We start from the raw sequence: 23576 nt of genomic DNA, 5'->3' as shown, positions 1-23576 counted from the left end.
TTGGAACTACACCCCCAGCGCACGGTGGGAGTCATGTGATCCGCACTGCTCTGCAGACGGCGCCACTCACTTGCGATTTCAGTCGGGACGATCTCATCGGCCGTGAGGATTCATGGACGGTAGCAGCCATGTCTTCTCGGCGCTTATTACCTTTGCTGGCCATTGTGCTGTTACTGAGGAGGAGGCTGAGGGAGGAGGCTCGGCAACAGAGGGTCCGCAACTGGGTGAACCCTCTAAACTCCCAGCGCCTCACCTGAGGCCAGTTCCATGTCAACTTCCGCCAGCTGAGGCAATACCCGGGCCGGTTCTACCGTTACCTGCGAATGTCCGTCTCCAGTTTCGATGAACTGCTGGAAGTGGTGAGGGGCGACCTGCGGAGGATGGACACCGCCATGAGAGGCGCCATCACCCCCGAGGAGCGCCTGGTAGTCACCCTGCGGTGAGGAAGGGGTCAACCTGCGGTGAGGAAGGGGTCACCCTGCGGTGAGGAAGGGGTCAACCTGCGGTGAGGAAGGGGTCAACCTGCGCTGAGGAAGGGGTCATCCTGCGGTGAGGAAGGGGTCACCCCGCGCTGAGGAAGGGGTCACCCTGCAGTGAGGAAGGGGTCACCCTGCAGTGAGGAAGGGGTCACCCTACGCTGAGGAAGGGGTCATCCTGCGTTGAGGAAGGGGTCAACCTGCGGTGAGGAAGGGGTCACCCTGCGGTGAGGAAGGGGTCAACCTGCGGTGAGGAAGGGGTCAACCTGCGGTGAGGAAGGGGTCAACCTGCGCTGAGGAAGGGGTCATCCTGTGTTGAGGAAGGGGTCAACCTGCGGTGAGGAAGGGGTCACCCCGCGCTGAGGAAGGGGTCACCCTGCAGTGAGGAAGGGGTCACCCTGCAGTGAGGAAGGGGTCACCCTGCGCTGAGGAAGGGGTCATCCTGCGTTGAGGAAGGGGTCATCCTGCGTTGAGGAAGGGGTCAACCTGCGGTGAGGAAGGGGTCACCCTGCGGTGAGGAAGGGGTCACCCTGCGGTGAGGAAGGGGTCACCCTGCGGTGAGGAAGGGGTCACCCTGCGGTGAGGAAGGGGTCAACCTGCGGTGAGGAAGGGGTCAACCTGCGGTGAGGAAGGGGTCAACCTGCGCTGAGGAAGGGGTCATCCTGTGTTGAGGAAGGGGTCAACCTGCGGTGAGGAAGGGGTCACCCCGCGCTGAGGAAGGGGTCACCCTGCAGTGAGGAAGGGGTCACCCTGCAGTGAGGAAGGGGTCACCCTGCGCTGAGGAAGGGGTCATCCTGCGTTGAGGAAGGGGTCAACCTGCGGTGAGGAAGGGGTCACCCTGTGTTGAGGAAGGGGTGACCCTGCACTGAGGAAGGGGTCACCAACTGCTCATTTATCTACAAAACTGTAATATGGTGCTGCCAAACCTGTGGCTCTCTGGCTGCTGCAACACTACAACTCTCAGCATGCCCTGACAAGCAAAAGTAGCATAACTACAACTCTCAACATGCCCCGATAACCAAAGGTAGAAGAACTACAACTCTCAGCATTCCCTGATAACCAAAGGTAACATAACTACAACACGGTGGGAGTCACGTGATCCTCACTGCTCTGCAGACGGCGCCACTCACTTGCGATTTCAGTCGGGACGATCTCCTCGGCCGTGAGGATTCATGGACGGTAGCAGCCATGTCTTCTCGGCGCTTATTACCTTTGCTGGCCATTGTGCTGTTACTGAGGAGGAGGCTGAGGGAGGAGGCTGAGGGAGGAGGCTCGGCAACAGAGGGTCCGCAACTGGGTGAACCCTCTAAACTCCCAGCGCCTCACCTGGGGCCAGTTCCATGTCAACTTCCGCCAGCTGAGGCAATACCCGGGCCGGTTCTACCGTTACCTGCGAATGTCCGTCTCCAGTTTCGATGAACTGCTGGAAGTGGTGAGGGGCGACCTGCGGAGGATGGACACCGCCATGAGAGGCGCCATCACCCCCGAGGAGCGCCTGGTAGTCACCCTGCGGTGAGGAAGGGGTCAACCTGCGGTGAGGAAGGGGTCAACCTGCGGTGAGGAAGGGGTCAACCTGCGCTGAGGAAGGGGTCAACCTGCGCTGAGGAAGGGGTCATCCTGTGTTGAGGAAGGGGTCACCCTGCAGTGAGGAAGGGGTCACCCTGCGGTGAGGAAGGGGTCACCCTGCGGTGAGGAAGGGGTCAACCTGCGGTGAGGAAGGGGTCACCCTGCGGTGAGGAAGGGGTCAACCTGCGCTGAGGAAGGGGTCATCCTGTGTTGAGGAAGGGGTCAACCTGCGGTGAGGAAGGGGTCACCCCGCGCTGAGGAAGGGGTCACCCTGCAGTGAGGAAGGGGTCACCCTGCAGTGAGGAAGGGGTCACCCTGCGCTGAGGAAGGGGTCACCCTGCGGTGAGGAAGGGGTCAACCTGCGGTGAGGAAGGGGTCACCCTGCGGTGAGGAAGGGGTCACCCTGCGGTGAGGAAGGGGTCACCCTGCGGTGAGGAAGGGGTCACCCTGCGGTGAGGAAGGGGTCAACCTGCGGTGAGGAAGGGGTCAACCTGCGGTGAGGAAGGGGTCAACCTGCGCTGAGGAAGGGGTCATCCTGTGTTGAGGAAGGGGTCAACCTGCGGTGAGGAAGGGGTCACCCCGCGCTGAGGAAGGGGTCACCCTGCAGTGAGGAAGGGGTCACCCTGCGCTGAGGAAGGGGTCATCCTGCGTTGAGGAAGGGGTCAACCTGCGCTGAGGAAGGGGTCACCCTGTGTTGAGGAAGGGGTGACCCTGCACTGAGGAAGGGGTCACCAACTGCTCATTTATCCGAGGAGCGCCTGGTAGTCACCCTGCGGTGAGGAAGGGGTCACCCTGCGGTGAGGAAGGGGTCACCCTGCGGTGAGGAAGGGGTCAACCTGCGGTGAGGAAGGGGTCAACCTGCGGTGAGGAAGGGGTCAACCTGCGCTGAGGAAGGGGTCATCCTGTGTTGAGGAAGGGGTCAACCTGCGGTGAGGAAGGGGTCACCCCGCGCTGAGGAAGGGGTCACCCTGCAGTGAGGAAGGGGTCACCCTGCGCTGAGGAAGGGGTCATCCTGCGTTGAGGAAGGGGTCAACCTGCGGTGAGGAAGGGGTCACCCTGCGGTGAGGAAGGGGTCACCCTGCAGTGAGGAAGGGGTCACCCTGCGCTGAGGAAGGGGTCACCCTGCGCTGAGGAAGGGGTCAACCTGCGGTGAGGAAGGGGTCACCCTGCGGTGAGGAAGGGGTCACCCTGCGGTGAGGAAGGGGTCACCCTGCGGTGAGGAAGGGGTCACCCTGCGGTGAGGAAGGGGTCAACCTGCGGTGAGGAAGGGGTCAACCTGCGGTGAGGAAGGGGTCATCCTGTGTTGAGGAAGGGGTCAACCTGCGGTGAGGAAGGGGTCACCCCGCGCTGAGGAAGGGGTCACCCTGCAGTGAGGAAGGGGTCACCCTGCGCTGAGGAAGGGGTCATCCTGCGTTGAGGAAGGGGTCAACCTGCGCTGAGGAAGGGGTCACCCTGTGTTGAGGAAGGGGTGACCCTGCACTGAGGAAGGGGTCACCAACTGCTCATTTATCCGAGGAGCGCCTGGTAGTCACCCTGCGGTGAGGAAGGGGTCACCCTGCGGTGAGGAAGGGGTCACCCTGCGGTGAGGAAGGGGTCAACCTGCGGTGAGGAAGGGGTCAACCTGCGGTGAGGAAGGGGTCAACCTGCGCTGAGGAAGGGGTCATCCTGTGTTGAGGAAGGGGTCAACCTGCGGTGAGGAAGGGGTCACCCCGCGCTGAGGAAGGGGTCACCCTGCAGTGAGGAAGGGGTCACCCTGCGCTGAGGAAGGGGTCATCCTGCGTTGAGGAAGGGGTCAACCTGCGGTGAGGAAGGGGTCACCCTGTGTTGAGGAAGGGGTGACCCTGCACTGAGGAAGGGGTCACCAACTGCTCATTTATCTACAAAACTGTAATATGGTGCTGCCAAACCTGTGGCTCTCTGGCTGCTGCAACACTACAACTCTCAGCATGCCCTGACAAGCAAAAGTAGCATAACTACAACTCTCAACATGCCCCGATAACCAAAGGTAGCAGAACTACAACTCTCAGCATTCCCTGATAACCAAAGGTAACATAACTACAACTCTCAGCATGCCCTAATAACCAAAGGTAGCAGAACTATAACTCTCAGCATGCCCTGATAACCAAAGGTAGCAGAACTACAACTCTCAGCATGCCCTAATAACCAAAGGTAGCAGAACTACAACTCTCAGCATGCCCTGATAACCAAATGTAGCAGAACTACAACTCTCAGAATGCCCTGATAACCAAAGGTAGCAGGACTACAACTCTCAGCATGCCCTAATAACCAAAGGTAGCAGAACTACAACTCTCAGCATGCCCTGATAACCAAATGTAGCAGAACTACAACTCTCAGAATGCCCTGATAACCAAAGGTAGCAGAACTACAACTCCCAGCATGCCCTGATAACCAAAGGTAGAAAAAATTACAGCTCTCAGAATGCCATGATAACCAAAGGTAGCAGAACTACAACTCTCAGCATGCCCTAATAACCAAAGGTAGCAGAACTACAACTCTCAGCATGCCCTGATAACCAAATGTAGCAGAACTACAACTCTTAGAATGCCCTGATAACCAAAGGTAGCAGAACTACAACTCTCAGCATGCCCCGATAACCAAAGGTAGCAGAACTACAACTCTCAGCATGCCCTGATAACCAAAGGTAGCAGAACTACAACTCTCAGCATGCCCTGATAAACAAAGGTAGAAAAAAATACAACTCTCTGCATGTCCTGACAACCAAAAATAGCCAAACTACAACTATTAGGCTATGTTCACACCAAAATGTCTGCATGGAAAATCTCTGTGCAATTCTGCAAATTGCTGGTGCCGGCGTGACATTCCAGCGCTAGGACTGTTTGAGAATGCGCCGTCTCATAGAGGGTAATGCATTTCCGTGCAGAGTCCGCAGAAAGAATGGACATGTTCATTCTTTCTGTAGACACAGGAATTTGAATTTCTGCTCCATATGTTTCCGGTGAAGAAATTTTACTATGTGCACAGTGCAGAAAAATCCCATTGAAATCAATGGGACTCTGCTGCTACGGAATCTCAGTGCAGAATTCGGCATGGAAATTCTGGTGTGGGAACTAGAGATGAGCGAACTTACAGTAATTTGCAACAGCTGGAGGCACACTGGTTGGAAAACACAGACATGGATTGAGTATGGAGCATTCTGTGCAATTTACAGGCTGGTAGCGTAATGGGCTGAGCCATTATTTATACATTTTTGAAATATTTATTAAAGGGTGCCTTTCATAAAAAAAAAATTTTTAAATATATTATAGATTAATGTATGCAGAATAACTTTCCAATAGCATGTTATTAAAACATATATCCTTCTTTCTATGAAATTTTCCACTTTGAAAAAATGCAGTGCTGAGCTTGTCTGTGTCCTGGCTGTAGTCTGAGATTTAGGACTCCAGCATGAGTCTGAAATCTATAAAAAGGGCTTGCAGCCAGGACTGGTAGGGAGACCCCTAGTGGTCATTTTTACAAAGTGGAAAATTAAATAGAAAGAAGCATATTTTTTAATAACATGCAATTGTAAAGTTATTCTGCATACGTTAATCTACAGGGTGCGCCATTTATATGGATACACCTTAATAAAATGGGAATGGTTGGTGATATTAACTTCCTGTTTGTGGCACATTAGTATATGTGAGGGGGGAAACTTTTCAAGATGGGTGGTGACCATGGCGGCCATTTTGAATCCAACTTTTGTTTTTTAATAGGAAGAGGGTCATGTGACACATCAAACTTTTATGAGGGAGATCTATGCTGCTTATTTCAGTTCCCCGGAAGGAGAAATCCCATTGCAATATGGAGGAATCTGAGATTTTTTGTATTGAGTTTTTTATTCCTGTATTTTTGTAGGAGGTTGATGTTTACAATAATAAAAAAAAGTTGCTGTTTTTTTCTGGGCAATAAGTTGTATCTTTCAATAGTTGGTGTATACATTGGCCTGGTGAGGAAGTATCATGATGAGATAGCAGGCATAGTTGCGCCAATGTGGAAAGTGTTTAATATCAGGAAACATAAAGATCATAGTGTTTTCAAAAAAACTAAAATATCGGTAGCTGCTCCTTCCAGCCCAGACCGCCATGATGATTTCTTATGACTCTGCTCCATCCAGCACAGAATGCCATGATGACTTCTTATGACCACTGCTCCATCCAGCACAGTCCGCCATGATGACTTCTTATGACCAATGCTCCATCCAACCTAGACCGCCATGACTTCTTATGATCACTGCTCCATCCAGCCTAGACCGCCATAATGACTTCTTATGACCACTGCTCCATCCAGCCTAGACCGCCATAATGACTTCTTATGACCACTGCTCCATCCAGCCTAGACCTCCATAATGACTTCTTATGACCACTGCTCCATCCACGCCAGACCACCATGACGACTTCTTATGACCACTGCTCCATCCACGCCAGACAGCCATGATGACTTCTTATGACCACTGCCCCATCCAGTCTAGACCGCCATAATGACTTCTTATGACCACTGCTCCATCCACGCCAGACCACCATGACGACTTCTTATGATCACTGCACCATTCAGCCTAGACTGCCATGGCAATCTTCTTATGACCACTGCTCCTTCCTGCCCACACCAACATAACAATTTCTTATGACCACTGCTCCTAGACCACCATGATGATTTTTCATGACTACTGCTCCTTCCAGTCCATGAAGATTTCTTAAGCCCACTGCCTTGTCTTGCATAGACCGCCATGACAATTTCTTATGACCACTGCTGCCAAGACCCTTATGACGACACTGCTTTTTTTGGTACCCAGATATTTTTGTCCCTTCACTGGTGCAGCCTTTTCCACCCTCTGTAGCAACACAAAGAAATTCAGACCCCAGACCACACCCCTAAAATAATTCAGCCCCCCAGACCACACCCCTAAAATAATTCAGACCCCAGACCACACCCCTTAAATAATTCAGACCTAATAGACCAGACACCAAATCTGGTTTGACATTAGAGTAATACGAAACATTTTTGGCTCCTTATTACAACTATGAATCCCTGCTGGTCTGCGGGCCTGATAACATAAACTGTCAGGTCATCAGAGTCAAGATGGGGCATCTAAATTACACTAGTGTGAGCCCAGCCCTACAGTTATTGGCTCCGCAGAAACATGCCCACTATGACTTTTTGGCTGGAAGAGGACATCTGTGTGTCTCATTTTTGTCAGGGGTCACCTTCTCCAGGCACTTAACGCTGTACGAAGCATCTCAATGCTGGATGGAGCCAAGACCTATTGTGTAGTGGATGGTGCCTGGAGCTGAATAGGTTATTTTGGTGTGCAGGCCCATAAAGGAAAATATTGGCTTCTTGTTGGGTCATGGCAGATTAAGTAATGGGCACTTTGAGTGGTCAGGATACTCAGGCATTGGTCAGCCACCCAAACCAGCTATACGAAAATCTGCCAGTGTTCCATAGGATAGGTCATTAAAGGGGTACTCCGCCCCTAGACATCTTATTCCCTATCCAAAGGATAAGGGATAAGATGTCTAATCAAGGTGGTCCCGCTGCTGGGGACCCGCACAATCACCCTGCTGCTCCCAGCATTCCTTTAAAGCGTCGGGTGCAGCGCTGGAGGCTCGTGACGTTACGGCTGCTCAAGTCTTTGGACGGGGTGGGGCGTGACCGTGACGTCACGAGCCTCCACATCGCCAGTCATCCGGCACGGAGCAAAGTTTGCACCGTACACCGGATGTCTGCGATGCCGCAGCCGAGATCGCAGCGGTCCCCCCCCCCCCCCGCGATCAGACATCTTATCCCCTGCCAATTACCTGATCAAAGAGCTGCATCATATTTTGATCAATAATGAAGATGTTCATTTTTCTGCCGGTCCGAAATCCACAATTTCTGCAGCTGAATTTTTCGCAGTGTGAACGAAAAATCCATTCACACCAATGTTAAATTCATGCGGCGTTGTATCTGGCATATGCCACTGTAGATAACGCCAGCAGCTCTGATGATGGAAATACTTCACAACCAGAGATATTTATTTAAACCAAGGTCTTCCAAAGAGTTGTAATGGATCCTATCATCCTTATCAATAAGGAACCTTGGCAGCTGGTGGGTGAACCGGGTACATATAGCAGAGCTGAGCAGGAGACTGCTGGTTCTACTTCTTATGTATGAAACTGAGCCTGCACTGCCCGTAGATGATAGAACAATGCACAGTCGTGTCCTCGTCTGTTTCCTTCTTCTAGCATTTGCGGATACTCTTCCGGTGAGTACGGGAGCCAACAATCTGGGATAATTATGGCGTATTTTGTAAGTGCATGATAAGTGTGGACCCCCAACCTATCAGGACAACGTGGGTGCTGTGACTCCTTGGGAATAGAGAGGATCACTCCATTGGACTCAATGGGAATTAGGAAAACAGCCAAACTGAAGTGCTCAACCCTTTTTTCCAAGTTCAATACAACTTTTTTTTGTCAACTTTTGCTCAACTTCAATGCAAGTAACTTCTCCATTCACTTCTATGGGAAGAGCGACCGACATGAATCCTGGCACAGGGGTCATCAGAGGTGGGAGTAACAACTATTAGGCATGGGATGGGCCATTAAGTGTTATATAGAAATGGATTGTCCCATTCCGGCCATATTCACAGTACATGGTGGGATGGGTCCTAATAAATAGGAGACACTCCGACAGATCTACCTGGAAAAAGTTCTGAAACGTACTTTTTTAATAAGCTTTGTATTTAAAGGGGTACTCCCGTAGAAAACTTTTTTTTTTTTTTTAAATCAACCGGTGCCAAAAAGATTTGTAATTTACTTCTATTAAAAAAATCTTAATCCTTCCAGTACTTATTAGCTGCTGAATAATACAGAGGAAGCGGTTTTCTTTTTGGAACACAGAGCTCTCTGCTGACATCACGAGCACAGTGCTCTCTGCTGACATCAACTGTCCAGAGTAGGAGAAAATCCCCATAGCAAACATATGCTGCTCTGGACAGTTCCTAAAAGTGTTCCAAAAAGAAAACCATTTCCACTGTATTATTCAGCAGCTAAGAAGTACTGGAAGGATTAAGATTTTTTAATAGAAGTAAATTACAAATCTGTTTAACTTTCTGGCACCAGTTGATTTAAAATATATATATATTTTTTTTAATTAAGGTTTTCCACAAGAGTACCCCTTTAATTCCTTCCCCATTTTGTGAAGATCTCTCCTTGCTGTCAGTGAATGGACCCACAGGTTGAAAACCTTTCCTAATCGCTTCCAATTGATCCACGTCTATAGCTTCTTACATGATCAGGTGGGGTATGCAGCCATTCTAGTCTAAGGTTTCCACTCACTGAAAGCAAGCTGAAATCTCGAAAAAAGGATGGGGAAGTACAACATAAAGTATATTAGAATCATGACCCGTATCGATTATAATTAGTGCTTTTACTATATATTTTTTCATTTTGCAGCTGGTAACAAGAAGACCTTCAGATGGTGAGTGGTTGTGATCTATATTATACCACGGTTGGCACAGAATGTCACCCATTCCATGTTCCCCCGAAAAGAGACTGATACTCTTACTGTCAGGCTGGATACTATTGTATGTATTAAAAAGGATACCTATAGAACCCAGATAAAACCAAAAATGTGTGCAGCTCACAAAAAAATAGAACAAAAAGTCTCAGGTTATGCTGGATAATTACCAATACCCTATGGTGTAAAAAATAATCACAATGAAATAAAACCTGTATCCAAACCTCAAGGACTATGGTGGTCCCTCAAGTTACAATATTAATTGGTTCCAGGACGACCATTGTATGTTGAAACCATTGTATGTTGAGACCAGAACTCTATGGAAACCAGGTAATTGGTTCTAAAGGCACCAAAATGTCATCCGAAAATAGGAAAAAAATTGGATTAAAGAAAAATAAGTAGATAACTAATATAGATAAAGCAAATTCTTAAGGATAAAAGTAATAAAGATCTGCTGGGAGCTGTAATCACTGTCTATGTCAGTGATTCCTAAGCAGGGAGCCTCCAGCTGTTGCAAAACTACAACTCCCAGCATGCCCGGACAGCCAAAGGCTGTCCGGGCATGATGGGAGTTGTAGTTTTGCAACATCTGGGGGCACCCTGCTTGGGAAACACTGGTCTATGTAGAGGGCAGGAGCTTCTTTGGGGTCCTGTACAGTACAGGCAATGTCCTAATAAAGTAACATGGAGTCGCCCTCACCTGGTGTCCAAAGGAACACGTAACCCTTCTACTGGTAAAGTGTACAGAACATGTAATACCTCTCTGTACTGTAGGGGGCGCTACCAGAAACCAGTCAGTGCATGCACTTCAGTAATACAGGTAAAGAGTAGTACAGAACATGTAATACCTCCCTGTACTGTAGGGGGCACTACCAGACATCAGTCAGTGCATACACTTCAGTAATACAGGTAAAGAGTACAGAACATGTGATACCTCCCTGTACTGTAGGGGGCGCTACCAGACACCAGTCAGTGCATACACTTCAGTAATACAGGTAAAGAGTACAGAACATGTGATACCTCCCTGTACTGTAGGGGGCGCTACCAGATATCAGTCAGTGCATATGCTTCAGTAATACAGGTAAAGAGTAATACAGAACATGTAATACCTCCCTGTACTGTAGGGGGCGCTACCAGACACCAGTCAGTGCATATGCTTCAGTAATACAGGTAAAGAGTAATACAGAACATGTAATACCTCCCTGTACTGTAGGGGGTGCTACCAGACACCAGTCAGTGCATATGCTTCAGTAATACAGGTAAAGAGTACAGAACATGTAATTCCTCCCTGTACTGTAGGGGGCGCTACCAGACACCAGTCAGTGCATACACTTCAGTAATACAGGTAAAGAGTACAGAACATGTAATACCTCCCTGTACTGTAGGGGGCGCTACCAGACACCAGTCAGTGCATATGCTTCAGTAATACAGGTAAAGAGTACAGAACATGTAATTCCTCCCTGTACTGTAGGGGGCACTACCAGACACCAGTCAGTGCATGCACTTCAGTAATATAGGTAAAGAGTACAGAACATGTAATACCTCCCTGTACTGTAGGGGGCGCTACCAGACACCAGTCAGTGCATGCACTTCAGTAATACAGGGGTTTTACCAGTAAAATGCCCATTCTGATTGGTCGGTTCTTCCTGCCATTGACACGTTTCACAGATCTGGACTGTCTGTAGAATTGTACGGTGAGTCTGGTTTCAACTTACAATGGTCCAGAAAAGACCATCGTATGTTGAAACTATTGTATGTTGAGGCCATTGTAAGTTGAGGGATCACTGTAGTTGGAAAAACTGGTGTATGATGAACAATACAGTACGATAAAATAGAACTGGAGACCGTGCTTCAAATTCTTCAGATGATTTATTAAAATATATGCAATACATTCTATAATAGATTAAATATCCTCGCACAGGGCCCTTGTGGTAGGATAATGTATCATACTCATTAAAATATTAAAAAATACACGAATGACCCCTACTACTGCATTTGTTATAAAGGATAAATACAAATGTAGTCTTAATGGGGGAGATTTATCAAAACCTGTGCAGAGGGAAAGTTGACCAGTTGCCCATAGCAACCAATCAGATCGCTGCTTTCATTTTGCAGAGGCCTTGTGAAAAATGAAAGTGAAAGCGATCCGATTGGTTGCTATGGGCAACCGAGCAGCTTTTCCTCTACACAGGTTGTGATAAATCTCCCCCAATATGATTATTTCTTGTTGAGGTTTTTCTGGCACTAATTCAGACTACATCAAAAGTCTAACCCTGGGTTAACTATTTCCTAATCTTCTACTTTTCTATCTTGATTCATTACTTTCCATCCCTTTCTTTTCTTTTTTTTTTTTCTTTTTAAACTTTTTTATTCTCTGTAGTCCAGTTTCTTTTCTCTGGGATATAGATATAGGGGGAGATTTATCAAAACCTGTGTAGAGGAAGAGTGGTGCAGTTGCCCATAGCAACCAATCAGATCGCTACTTTCATTTTCCACAGGTCTCTTTAAAAATGAAAGAAGTGAGCTGATTGGTTGCCATGGGCAACTGCTCCACTCTTCCTCTGCACAGGTTTTGATAAATCTCTCCCATAATTTTTATTTACCACAGTAAACCTCCTTTCTTCTACGAATGTAAGATATCAGACATCTACTAGTTTCGATAATATATTTCACGAAATATTATAAGAAATTCATTACTTGAACATATACTTGACACACGGGGAGATTTATCATTGCTTTTAGAGCATTTTTTTTTATCTATGTTTTGGCGCAGTTCAGGCGCAAGCAGCATATTTAGCAACTTTTCTGCGTCTTTTGATATAGACAGTTTCACTCTTTTTGCCTATCCGTAGAACTTTTTCTTTTTGACCAGGCAGTGGTCACGTATTTATCATTTGCGACTTTTGGCAAAAGCCGCTATTTTGTGCGCAAAGGTACTTTTTATAGGCGCAAAGCTACATTAGCTACCAGCAGGCATGAGAATCACTTCTACCTTCCGCAATTCAACCTTTAACCTCTTGTGGATGACAGCGTCCCACTCCCCTTTTATGACACGAGGTCATAGCTGGGTGGTCCCGGCGGCCATCTCTAATGCCAGACATCCCCGATCACGGTGATGCCCGGCTTTAACCCCTTAGACACCGCAATCAAATTTGATTGTAGCCTCCAAAATGCAAGTAAAAATGTCCCGGCAGCTCTGTGAAAGTAAGTAAAAACACCTAACCTGCCAAATTCAGGACCCGGGAAAGTGTCTACTTACCTCCCTCACAAGTGTCTAGAAAAAGTGTATTTGGTAGAGCTTTTCCCACCACAGCAGAGCTGTGCAAAATGTATCATCCTGCTGCACCTTCTTGATAAATCACGTTAGTCAAACCCACCCCATCGGCTATCGGCCTCAAAGTTCACTGATTGGCCCTCATTTACTTAGAAAATCGGGTTGTAAGTCTATCTTGCTTTCTTACCCGACTGCTTTTTTCCCCTGGTATTTATTATTATGTTGCATCCTGTTTGTCGCACGTGGGTTTTGTTGGTTTCCAACTCCTTTGAGTTGTCGGGAAAAAATCCACAACAATTCAACAAATTCGGGTTGGAAACCTTTATAAATACGTGGGAAAGCTCAGAAATGTCGGGTTACGCCCCTTTTTCGGGTTTGGGAGAATCCACATCGGGTCCGTCGGGAAAAAATGTTGCATCCTGTCGCAGACTGGCGAACAATGTCTGCGACATGTCGCAGACAAAGATGCGCCAAAAAAACCTGACAAAACAAGTCGGGTTTAGAATAGTAAATGAGGGCCATTATCGGTATCGGCCCTAAAAAATCTATATCGGTCGATCCCTACCCACCACCCAAATAAATGTGGGAAAATAGCTCTACCGTAGACATTCTTTGATAAATCTGTGTATGGAATGAGTCTAAATACTGTTACCTTTGTCCTTCCATTCTACAACGATGTTCCTATTATACTTTTAGGCATAGAGGAAAGACGGGGTGGCACCACTGCTTAGCATGTCACTGTGCAAAAATCTGCCATATATGAAACAAAGGTAGTCTGGGTAGGGGCCATGGGGTTCATAAAACCGGAGCAAACAATGTCCAAACTTACAAAAGAGTAGAAAAAATAGTTTTTGCACTTAAAGGGGTATTCCAGGCAAAAACTTTTTTCATATATATCAACTGGCTCCGGAAAGTTAAAAAGATTTGTAAATTACTTCTATTAAAAAAATCTTAATCCTTCCAATAGTTATTAGCTTCTGAAGTTTTCTGTCTAACTGCTCAATGATGATGTCACGTCCCGGGAGCTGTGCATGATTGGAAATTATCCCCGTAGGAACTGCACAGCTCCCGGGACGTGACATCATCATTGAGCAGTTAAACAGAAAACAACAACTCAACTTCAGAAGCTAATAACTATTGGAAGAATTAAGATTTTTTAATAGAAGTAATTTACAAATCTGTTTAACTTTCTGGAGCCAGTTGATATATAAAAAAAAATTTTGGCCTGGAATACCCGTTTAATCTTAAAAATCACCGGCATGCGGCATGGATGGGAGAATGAACCACACAGCCGAAGCTGAGCGGAGTGCGGCCGCACTCCGCTCGGCTTCGGCTGTGCGGTTCATTCTCCCGTCCATGAAGGAAGCCGGTGATTTTTAAAATGAATCAATAAAAGTAAAATTTTATGTTAAAGGGGTATTCCAGGCCAAAACTTTTTTTTATATATCAACTGGCTCCGGAAAGTTAAAGTTTTTACTGAAGGGCACCGCAATGGGGGTCAACTGCAGGCCATATTACATGTAGTTGCATAACAGGGAATGTATTTGTTTATCCATCAGATCCTTCAATAGCTTACACAGAGGAAGAGGAGATTGAAGATGTCTTTACACAAATATTAAGAACCAACAAAGGTAAGAATCATCCTTTTTCCTAGCATCAAAAGAAAGTTTTTATTTTCTTTTTGTTGCTCCAGCCCATTACATGTATTTAATCTTTCTGATATTTAGATTCCACTGTTAAATTGTTCCATGGAGATATTGTGATGGACAGAAGCTATAGTGCTTTAAGGTGCCCCGAATGTTTATGGCCAAAATCCAAGGACGGTGTGGTGAGGGTGCCCTACAGTCTGGCCTCAGATTACAGTAAGTGAGAAAGTAAGAACAGGGCAAGACCAACTCGTGCTTGGCACCTGAAGCGCGAACCTGGCCGCCCACTAACACTAGCTCACAAGCAGGGACAGCCAGTCCATGACACGTTTAACTATAAGAGTGTCTTACAGATGTGCCTATAGGTAACTGCGGCGCTCAGGTGTTTGACAGAGCGAAGAGCCATTAGCTCCTCACCCTGAAATCACTCTTGTGGCCGCCCACAATATGGAGACAATATGTAGCAAGAGGCGGAGGGCGTCCTTCCTCTGCACTTTGGCACATGGATGACATCATCATCATGCGCTGGAGCACAGACCGGAGAAGAAGAGATGCCCCGCAGCAAACCATAGGAGCCAGGTATGAATGTTTTTGTTTTTGTTTGGACAATAGGGCTGCCACTACCTCTACCTAAAAGGGGGCTCTCACAACATCTACATAAAGGGGACTCCCACTGCAACTACCTAAATGGGGCTGCCAATACAACTATCCAAAGAAGGCTTCCATTACATCTGCCTACAGGGGCTGCCATTGCAACTACCCAAAGCGGGTTCCCACTACATCTACCTAAAGGGGGCTGCCTATACATCTACCAGAAGGGGGCTGCCACTACAACTACCTAAAGGGGGCTCCAACTACAACTACCTAAATAGGCTGCTACTATATCTACCTTAAGGGGGCTGCCACTTCAACTAACTAAAGGGGGCTTCTACTACATATATCTAAAGGGGCCTCCAACTACAGCTGCTATTTATTTAGCGGTATCATGGGAAATTGCCTTACCTATCTTAATGTGTGTATATATATATATATATATATATATATATATTATTATTATTATTTTTTTTATATGTACCCTATTAAATCCAAATATGATTGACATTTGCCCCCTCCTCTTTGTGGCTCCGCCTTTACATAGCCACACCCATGGCCGATATAGGCTGCTTAGTCTAAAATACCTGGGCCTATTTTTGGTCCAGTCCCCCCCTGACACTTAAAGCTAATGCTGTCCTTGAGACTCATCGGACCCCCTGCAGAGCGATTGCGCAGGTCCGAAGAGTCATGATGGTGGCTGTAGCTCTGCTCACCCGCTCCAGGGCTGCTACGGAAATCTTATTGTATGGCCTGCCTTCTAGGCAATATTTCTCTAAAATAATAAAACATTGAACATAGTGTGAACTTAACCTCGACCAACACTTATCTGGGTGAACTCCAGCAGCCTAATTAGATGAACAGATGCAGTGATCAAACTCCACCCCCTCGGCCAGAGGATTCATGGGAAACGTAGGCAGCATTAGGATTCCATAATAGTGATAGAATTGCTAAACTAATTTATGCCACAAAAAAACAGGTAAGCACAAGACATACACAAGAAGCCTTACATTTGTCTCTAATCATAGGCTATGCTGCACTATATAAGCAAAGAAAAATAAAATTTTCTGGAGTGCTTCTTTAAGGGTTTTTTGGGCGTTTTACATAGATGGTCAGGGTGCCTCTAGCTGTTGCAAAACTACAACTAGTAAGGGGGGGGGGGGTAGACGGCTGGCTATGTGCCCTGGGTGTTGGGTGCCATGGGATCTGGGCATTAATCTTTACTCGGGGAGAGGATACCCTACCTATGTGTTACATGTAATTAAAGAGAACCTCTCATGATCTTGTTAAATTTTATAATTCCCCCAGATCACTGCCCCCATCATGATAAACCACCCCCGGCCTTTACTTCTATTATTTTTTAGTTTTCTACCTTGATATTGCTCTGTATTTTCTGCTCAGTCTCAGCCAGACTCACAGACTGGGAAGGGGCGTTCCCCAGCAGGCGTGACATCATCTGAAGCCATACAGGGGAGAACTTCCTCCCTCACTCTGCTACACACAGCCCAGAGCAGTTCAGTGTGAGAAGAGCTATGATTGGCTAAGGCACATACCCCCCCCCCCCCCCCCCCTCCAGACTGTATTTCCTGATTTTGGACTTCTGCCAGCCCAGCAAGAGTCCAAAGTCTGTGCAAGAGATGGAGGCAAATGTGCTCTGGACAAGTAGGGAGACACCGAGACAAATAAGACATTGAAAACTTTTAGAAAACATTAGAAAGATTTTTTTATTTACAATAAGGACTGCAATAGCAAAAATTAGTTTTAATGAGAATGTCCATTTAAGCAATGAATGCCATTTGCCCAATACTGTATAAGACTGGTCACATGGAGCTTCTTTTTGCTTCTAGGTGAGGACAATAAAAATCTGATTACTGCGGCCCTGGAAACCTTCACCACATTGACTTGTGTCCATTTTATGGAAAGAACCACAGAGAAGGACTATCTGAGTATCTACTCTGGAAGCGGGTATGAGTACAGTATAGAGCAGTGTTTCCCAATCAGTGTGCCTCCAGCTGTTGCAAAACTACAACTCCCAGCATGCCTGGACAGCTGAAGACTGTCCGGGCATGCTGGGAGTTGTAGTTTTGCAACAGCTGGAGGCATCCTGGTTAGGAAACACTGATATAGAAGGTTAGGCACCAAACCAGATAGAACTTGCTGACCATAAAAGCTGCCATATCATAGTCACAGGCTTGAGAACTGTACAGATGTCATATTAATTCTGTCGGGACGCCTTGGCCATTCTCTGTTTGATTTGGGAACATATTTTAAGTTTGTTCTGCCAGGAAATGCAGGTCAGGTGGCTGTCACTTAATACTAGTCAACTATTGTTCTGACAAGCTTGGTACATTTTAAATATATTTTTTCTACCACCAATAACTACAATAAAATATAACTACTATAATACTGCTCCTATATACAAGAATATAACTGCTATAATACTGCTCCTATATACAAGAATATAACTACTATAATACTGCATCCTATATACAAGAAAATAACTACTATAATACTGCTCCTATATACAAGAATATAACTACTATAATACTGCTCCTATATACAAGAATATAACTACTATAATACTGCTCCTATATACAAGAATATAACTACTATAATACTGCTCCTATATACAAGAATATAACTGCTATAATACTGCTCCTATATACAAGAATATAACTACTATAATACTGTCTCCTATACACAAGAATATAACTACTATAATACTGCTCCTATATACAAGAATATAACTACTATAATGCTGCCCCTATATACAAGAATATAACTACTATAATACTGCTCCTATATACAAGAATATAACTACTATAATACTGCTCCTATATACAAGAATATAACTACTATAATACTGCTCCTATATACAAGAATATAACTACTATAATACTGCTCCTATATACAAGAATATAACTACTATAATACTGCTCCTATATACAAGAATATAACTACTATAATACTGCTCCTATATACAAGAATATAACTACTATAATACTGCTCCTATATACAAGAATATAACTACTATAATACTGCCCCTATATACAAGAATATAACTACTATAATACTGCTCCTATATACAAGAATATAACTACTATAATACTGCCTCCTATATGTAAGAAAATAACGACTATAATACTGTCCCCTATATACAGGAATATAACTACTATAATACTGCTCCTATATACAAGAATATAACTACTGTAATACTGCTCCTATATACAAGAATATAACTACTATAATACTGCCCCTATGTACAAGAATATAACTACTATAATACTGCTCCTATATACAAGAATATAACTACTGTAATACTGCTCCTATATACAAGAATATAACTACTATAATACTGCCCCTATGTACAAGAATATAACTACTATAATACTGCTCCTATATACAAGAATATAACTACTATAATACTGCTCCTATATACAAGAATATAACTACTATAATACTGCCTCCTATATGTAAGAAAATAACGACTATAATACTGTCCCCTATATACAGGAATATACTATAATACTGCAATACTATCATATCAGTTACCATAAACTAGTCATTTTGCTCCTGCTGTGAATAGATGATAAGACATTGATTACATTGTAGACTATTAGTGACACATTGTTACCTTCAGGTGCTGGTCCACCATAGGGAAGGTTGGAGGGGCGCAGTCACTCTCCTTAATGACCCCTGGATGTATGGCGGGTGGAGTGGTGCAGCATGAGATGGTGCATGCACTGGGTTTTTACCATGAGCAGAGCCGCAGTGACCGTGATGAGAACGTGGACGTCATGTGGCAGTATATCAATGAAGGTACGAGCCCCAAACCTACCGGACCCCAGGAGAGATTCATCCATTCACTGTGGTCACTGGATATATATCTGCTCTATAGTGAGAAGGGGACACTTATTGTAACTTCTCCCTCTGTCATTACAGGTGATTGGGGTAATTTTGAATTGGTTGATACAGACAACATGAACCTACAATACGACTACTCATCCGTCATGCACTATGGAAAGTAAGACCATCACCTCGGACCCCTAGGCCAGTATTTCCCAACCAGTGTGCCTCCAGCTGTGGCAAAACTACAACTCCCAGCATGCCTGGACAGCCTTTGGTGGGGTCACTGTGTACATACATTACATTACTTATCCTGTACTGATCCTGAGTTATATCCTGTATTATACTCCAGAGCTGTACTCACTATTCTGCTGGTGAGGTCACTGTGTACATACATTACATTACTTATCCTGTACTGATCCTGAGTTATATCCTGTATTATACTCCAGAGCTGTACTCACTATTCTGCTGGTGGGGTCACTGTATACATACATTACATTACTTATCCTGTACTGACCCTGAGTTATATCCTTTATTATACCCCAGAGCTGTACTCACTATTCTGCTGGTGAGGTCACTGTGTACATACATTACATTACTTATCCTGTACTGATCCTGAGTTATATCCTGTATTATACCCCAGAGCTGTACTCACTATTCTGCTGGTGAGGTCACTGTGTACATACATTATATTACTTATCCTGTACTGATCCTGAGTTATATCCTGTATTATACCCCAGAGCTGTACTCACTATTCTGCTGGTGAGGTCACTGTGTACATACATTACATTACTTATCCTGTACTGATCCTGAGTTATATCCTGTATTATACCCCAGAGCTGTACTCACTATTCTGCTGGTGAGGTCACTGTGTGCATACATTACATTACTTATCCTGTACTGATCCTGAGTTATATCCTGTATTATACCCCAGAGCTGTACTCACTATTCTGCTGGTGAGGTCACTGTGTACATACATTATATTACTTATCCTGTACTGATCCTGAGTTATATCCTGTATTATACTTCATAGCTGTACTCACTATTCTGCTGGTGGGATCACTGTGTACATACATTACATTACTTATCCTGTACTGATCCTGAGTTATATCCTGTGTTATACTCCATAGCTGTACTCACTATTCTGCTGGTGGGATCACGGTGTACATACATTACATTACTTATCCTGTACTGATTCTGAGTTATATCCTGTATTATACTCCAGAGCTGTACTCACTATTCTGCTGGTGAGGTCACTGTGTACATAAATTACATTACTTATCCTGTACTGATCCTGAGCTATATCCTGTATTATACTCCAGAGCTGTACTCGCTATTCTGCTGGTGAGGTCACTCTGTACATACATTACATTACTTATCCTGTACTGATCCTGTATTATATCCTGTATTTTACTCGAGAGCTGTACTCACTATTCTGCTGGTGAAGTCACTGTGCACATACATTACATTACTTATCCCGTACTGATCCTGAGTTATATCCTGTATTATACTCCAGAGCTGTACTAACTATTCTGCTGGTGAGGTCACTGTGTACATACATTACATTACTTATCCTCTACTGATCCTGAGTTCTATCCTGTATTATACTCCAGAGCTGTACTCACTATTCTACTGGTGATGTCACTGTGTACATACATTACATTACTTATCCTGTACTGATCCTGAGTTATATCCTGTATTATACCCCAGAGCTGTACTCACTATTCTGCTGGTGGGGTCACTGTGTACATACATTACATTACTTATCCTGTACTGATCCTGAGTTATATCCTGTATTATACTCCAGAGCTGTACTCACTATTCTGCTGGTGAGGTCACTGTGTACATACATTACATTACTTATCCTGTACTGATCCTGAGTTATATCCTGTATTATACTCCAGAGCTGTACTCACTATTCTGCTGTTGGGGTCACTGTGTACATACATTACATTACTTATCCTGTACTGATCCTGAATTATAGCCTGTATTATACTCCAGAGCTGTACTCACTATTCTGCTGGTGAGGTCACTGTGTACATACATTACATTACTTATCCTGTACTGATCCTGAGTTATATCCTGTATTATACTCCAGAGCTGTACTCACTATTCTGCTGGTGAGGTCACTGTGTACATACATTACATTACTTATCCTGTACTGATCCTGAGTTATAGCCTGTATTATACTCCAGAGCTGTACTCACTATTCTGCTGGTGAGGTCACTGTGTACATACATTACATTACTTATCCTGTACTGATCCTGAGTTATATCCTGTATTAAACTCCAGAGCTGTACTCACTATTCTGCTGGTGAGGTCACTGTGTACATACATTACATTACTTATCCTGTACTGATCCTGAGTTATATCCTGTATTATACTCCAGAGCTGTACTCACTATTCTGCTGGTGGGGTCACTGTGTACATACATTACATTACTTATCCTGTACTGATCCTGAGTTATATCCTGTATTATACTCCAGAGCTGTACTCACTATTCTGCTGGTGAGGTCACTGTGTACATACATTACATTACTTATCCTGTACTGATCCTGAGTTATATCCTGTATTATGCTCCAAAGCTGTACTCACTATTCTGCTGGTGAGATCACTGTGTACATACATTACATTACTTATCCTGTAGTGATCCTGAATTATATCCTGTATTATACTCCAGAGCTGTACTCACTATTCTGCTGGTGAGGTCACTGTGTACATACATTACATTACTTATCCTGTACTGATCCTGAGTTATATCCTGTATTATGCTCCAAAGCTGTACTCACTATTCTGCTGGTGAGATCACTGTGTACATACATTACATTACTTATCCTGTACTGATCCTGAGTTATATCCTGTATTATACTCCAGAGCTGTACTCACTATTCTGCTGGTGAGGTCACTGTGTATGTACATTACATTACTTATTCTATACTGATCCTGAGTTATATCCTGTATTATACTCCAAAGCTGTACTCACTATTCTGCTGGTGAGGTCACTGTGTATATACATAACATTACTTATCCTTATGTCCTTGCAGGTTTTCCTATTCTAACACGTCCGGGCAGCCGAGCCTGAATCCTAAACCGGATGAGTCTGTAGCCATTGGACAGAGATACGGCCTCAGTCCACTAGATGTCGCTAAAGTGAAGAAGCTGTATGACTGCGGTACGTGATCCAATCCTCACTGAAGCATAGAAACAAACCATAACAATATATAATTATTAATTATTCAAGCCCATATTCCCACTATTCCACATGTAAGCATTGGGTGCATTACAGTCATTTCATTGTATAAAATGCTGCATACAGTAGTCACAGGTTTCCCCCCCCCCCCCCCCCCCGTACATCATTTGGTATGGTCCAGGCTCGGATTCTCACCTCTGCTCCTCATGTTCATTGTTTTTTAGATATTTGCAGTTTTTTGTTAATTGGGATCAATGGATCTTTGGACTTTGATGCCTTCACCTCATCCTATAAGAATGCTACAAGCTGCATTTGGCTTATACGGGTGAACAGAAATAAGGTGAGTATGTACAGTATGATTAGTCATGGCATATGTGAAGAAGAAAAAGTCCAGCACTGTAGCAATGCAATCCAAACGCCTTTGCTTTATTGAACGTAGTCACACCAAGATACAGACAGGAGGTAAAACGTTCTGACACGTTTCACGTTGTTAGCGCTTAGCCATAGAATAGTTTTACAGACATAAAACTTCCATTAAAGGGGTACTTCGCTGCTAAGTGTTTAGAACCAACTGTTCCGAACGGTGGAGCCGGGAGCTTGTGACGTCATAGCCACACCCCCTCATGACATCACACCCCACCCCCTCAATACAAGTCTATGGGAGGGGGCGTGACGGCTGTTTATACCAAACGCTGAGCAGCGGAGTACCCCTTTAATGGAGGTTTTATGTCTATAAAAATATTCTATGGCTAAGCGATAACAGCGTGAAACGTGTCAGAAAGTTTTTACCTCCTGTCTGTATCTTGGTGTGACTACATTCAATAAAGCAAAGGCGTTTGGATTGCATTGCTACAGTGCTGGTCTTTTTCTTCTTCACATATTCTATTGGTTGACCGGAGACGATACCGGCAGGCTACGCGCACGAGCGTACAGCAAGAAGAACGGGGGAACTGTTACTTGTGGTTGTTTGGAATGATTAGTCATGGCGGTATAGAGGAAACTGCTGGATTTTTTATGTAGATTGTGACGCTATATATATGTTCAATAAAAAGAGACTGTTACGCCGAGCGCTCCTGGTCCCTGCTCCTCCCCGGAGCGCTCGCGGCGTTCTCCTGTCTGCAGCGCCCGGTCAGACCCGCAGACCGGGAGCGCTGCACTGTCAGTGGCGGCGGGGATGCGATCCGCGTAGCGGGACGCGCCCGCCCGCGGGTCGCATCCCAATCCACTCACCTGTCCCGTTCCCCGGCTGTCACGTCCCGGCGCGCGCGGCCCCGCTCTCTAGGGCGCGCCGGCTCTCTGAAATTTAAAGGGCCAGTGCACCACTAATTGGTGCCTGGCCCAATCAGTTGTCAATCACTCCCATTCATATAAAAACCCACTTCCCCTTCCTGTCCCTGCCGGATCTTGTTGCCCTAGTGCCCTGAGAAAGCGTTTTGTGTATCCAGACCCTTGCCGTTGCCCCTGACTACGAC

At 45.3% G+C, this 23576-nt stretch overlaps 2 protein-coding genes across 9 annotated transcripts in view; one reads left to right on the top strand and one right to left on the bottom strand.

Moving 5' to 3' along the window:
* Window positions 1-23576, bottom strand: part of LOC130277255 (calreticulin-like) — a 272928-nt gene that overhangs the window by 155510 nt on the left and 93842 nt on the right. The window lies entirely within an intron of this gene.
* The window catches only part of LOC130277251 (hatching enzyme 1.2-like), a 29404-nt gene continuing 7409 nt past the window's right edge, over window positions 1582-23576 (top strand). For 2 of the 8 annotated variants that reach the window (XM_056527732.1, XM_056527734.1), the window contains exons 1-9: window positions 1582-1974; window positions 9494-9518; window positions 14391-14462; window positions 14559-14693; window positions 16916-17033; window positions 18709-18887; window positions 19011-19092; window positions 21959-22086; window positions 22329-22444. In XM_056527732.1, the coding sequence (XP_056383707.1) occupies window positions 1873-1974; window positions 9494-9518; window positions 14391-14462; window positions 14559-14693; window positions 16916-17033; window positions 18709-18887; window positions 19011-19092; window positions 21959-22086; window positions 22329-22444 (957 nt within the window). In that variant the 5' untranslated portion in view covers window positions 1582-1872. The other 6 variants (XM_056527739.1, XM_056527733.1, XM_056527736.1 and 3 more) reach the window with 6 other exon arrangements.

The sequence above is a fragment of the Hyla sarda genome, chromosome 6 (assembly GCF_029499605.1).
Source record: "Hyla sarda isolate aHylSar1 chromosome 6, aHylSar1.hap1, whole genome shotgun sequence".
NCBI classification, from domain to species: Eukaryota; Metazoa; Chordata; class Amphibia; order Anura; family Hylidae; genus Hyla; species Hyla sarda.
This window is presented reverse-complemented; position numbering and strand designations above follow the sequence as displayed.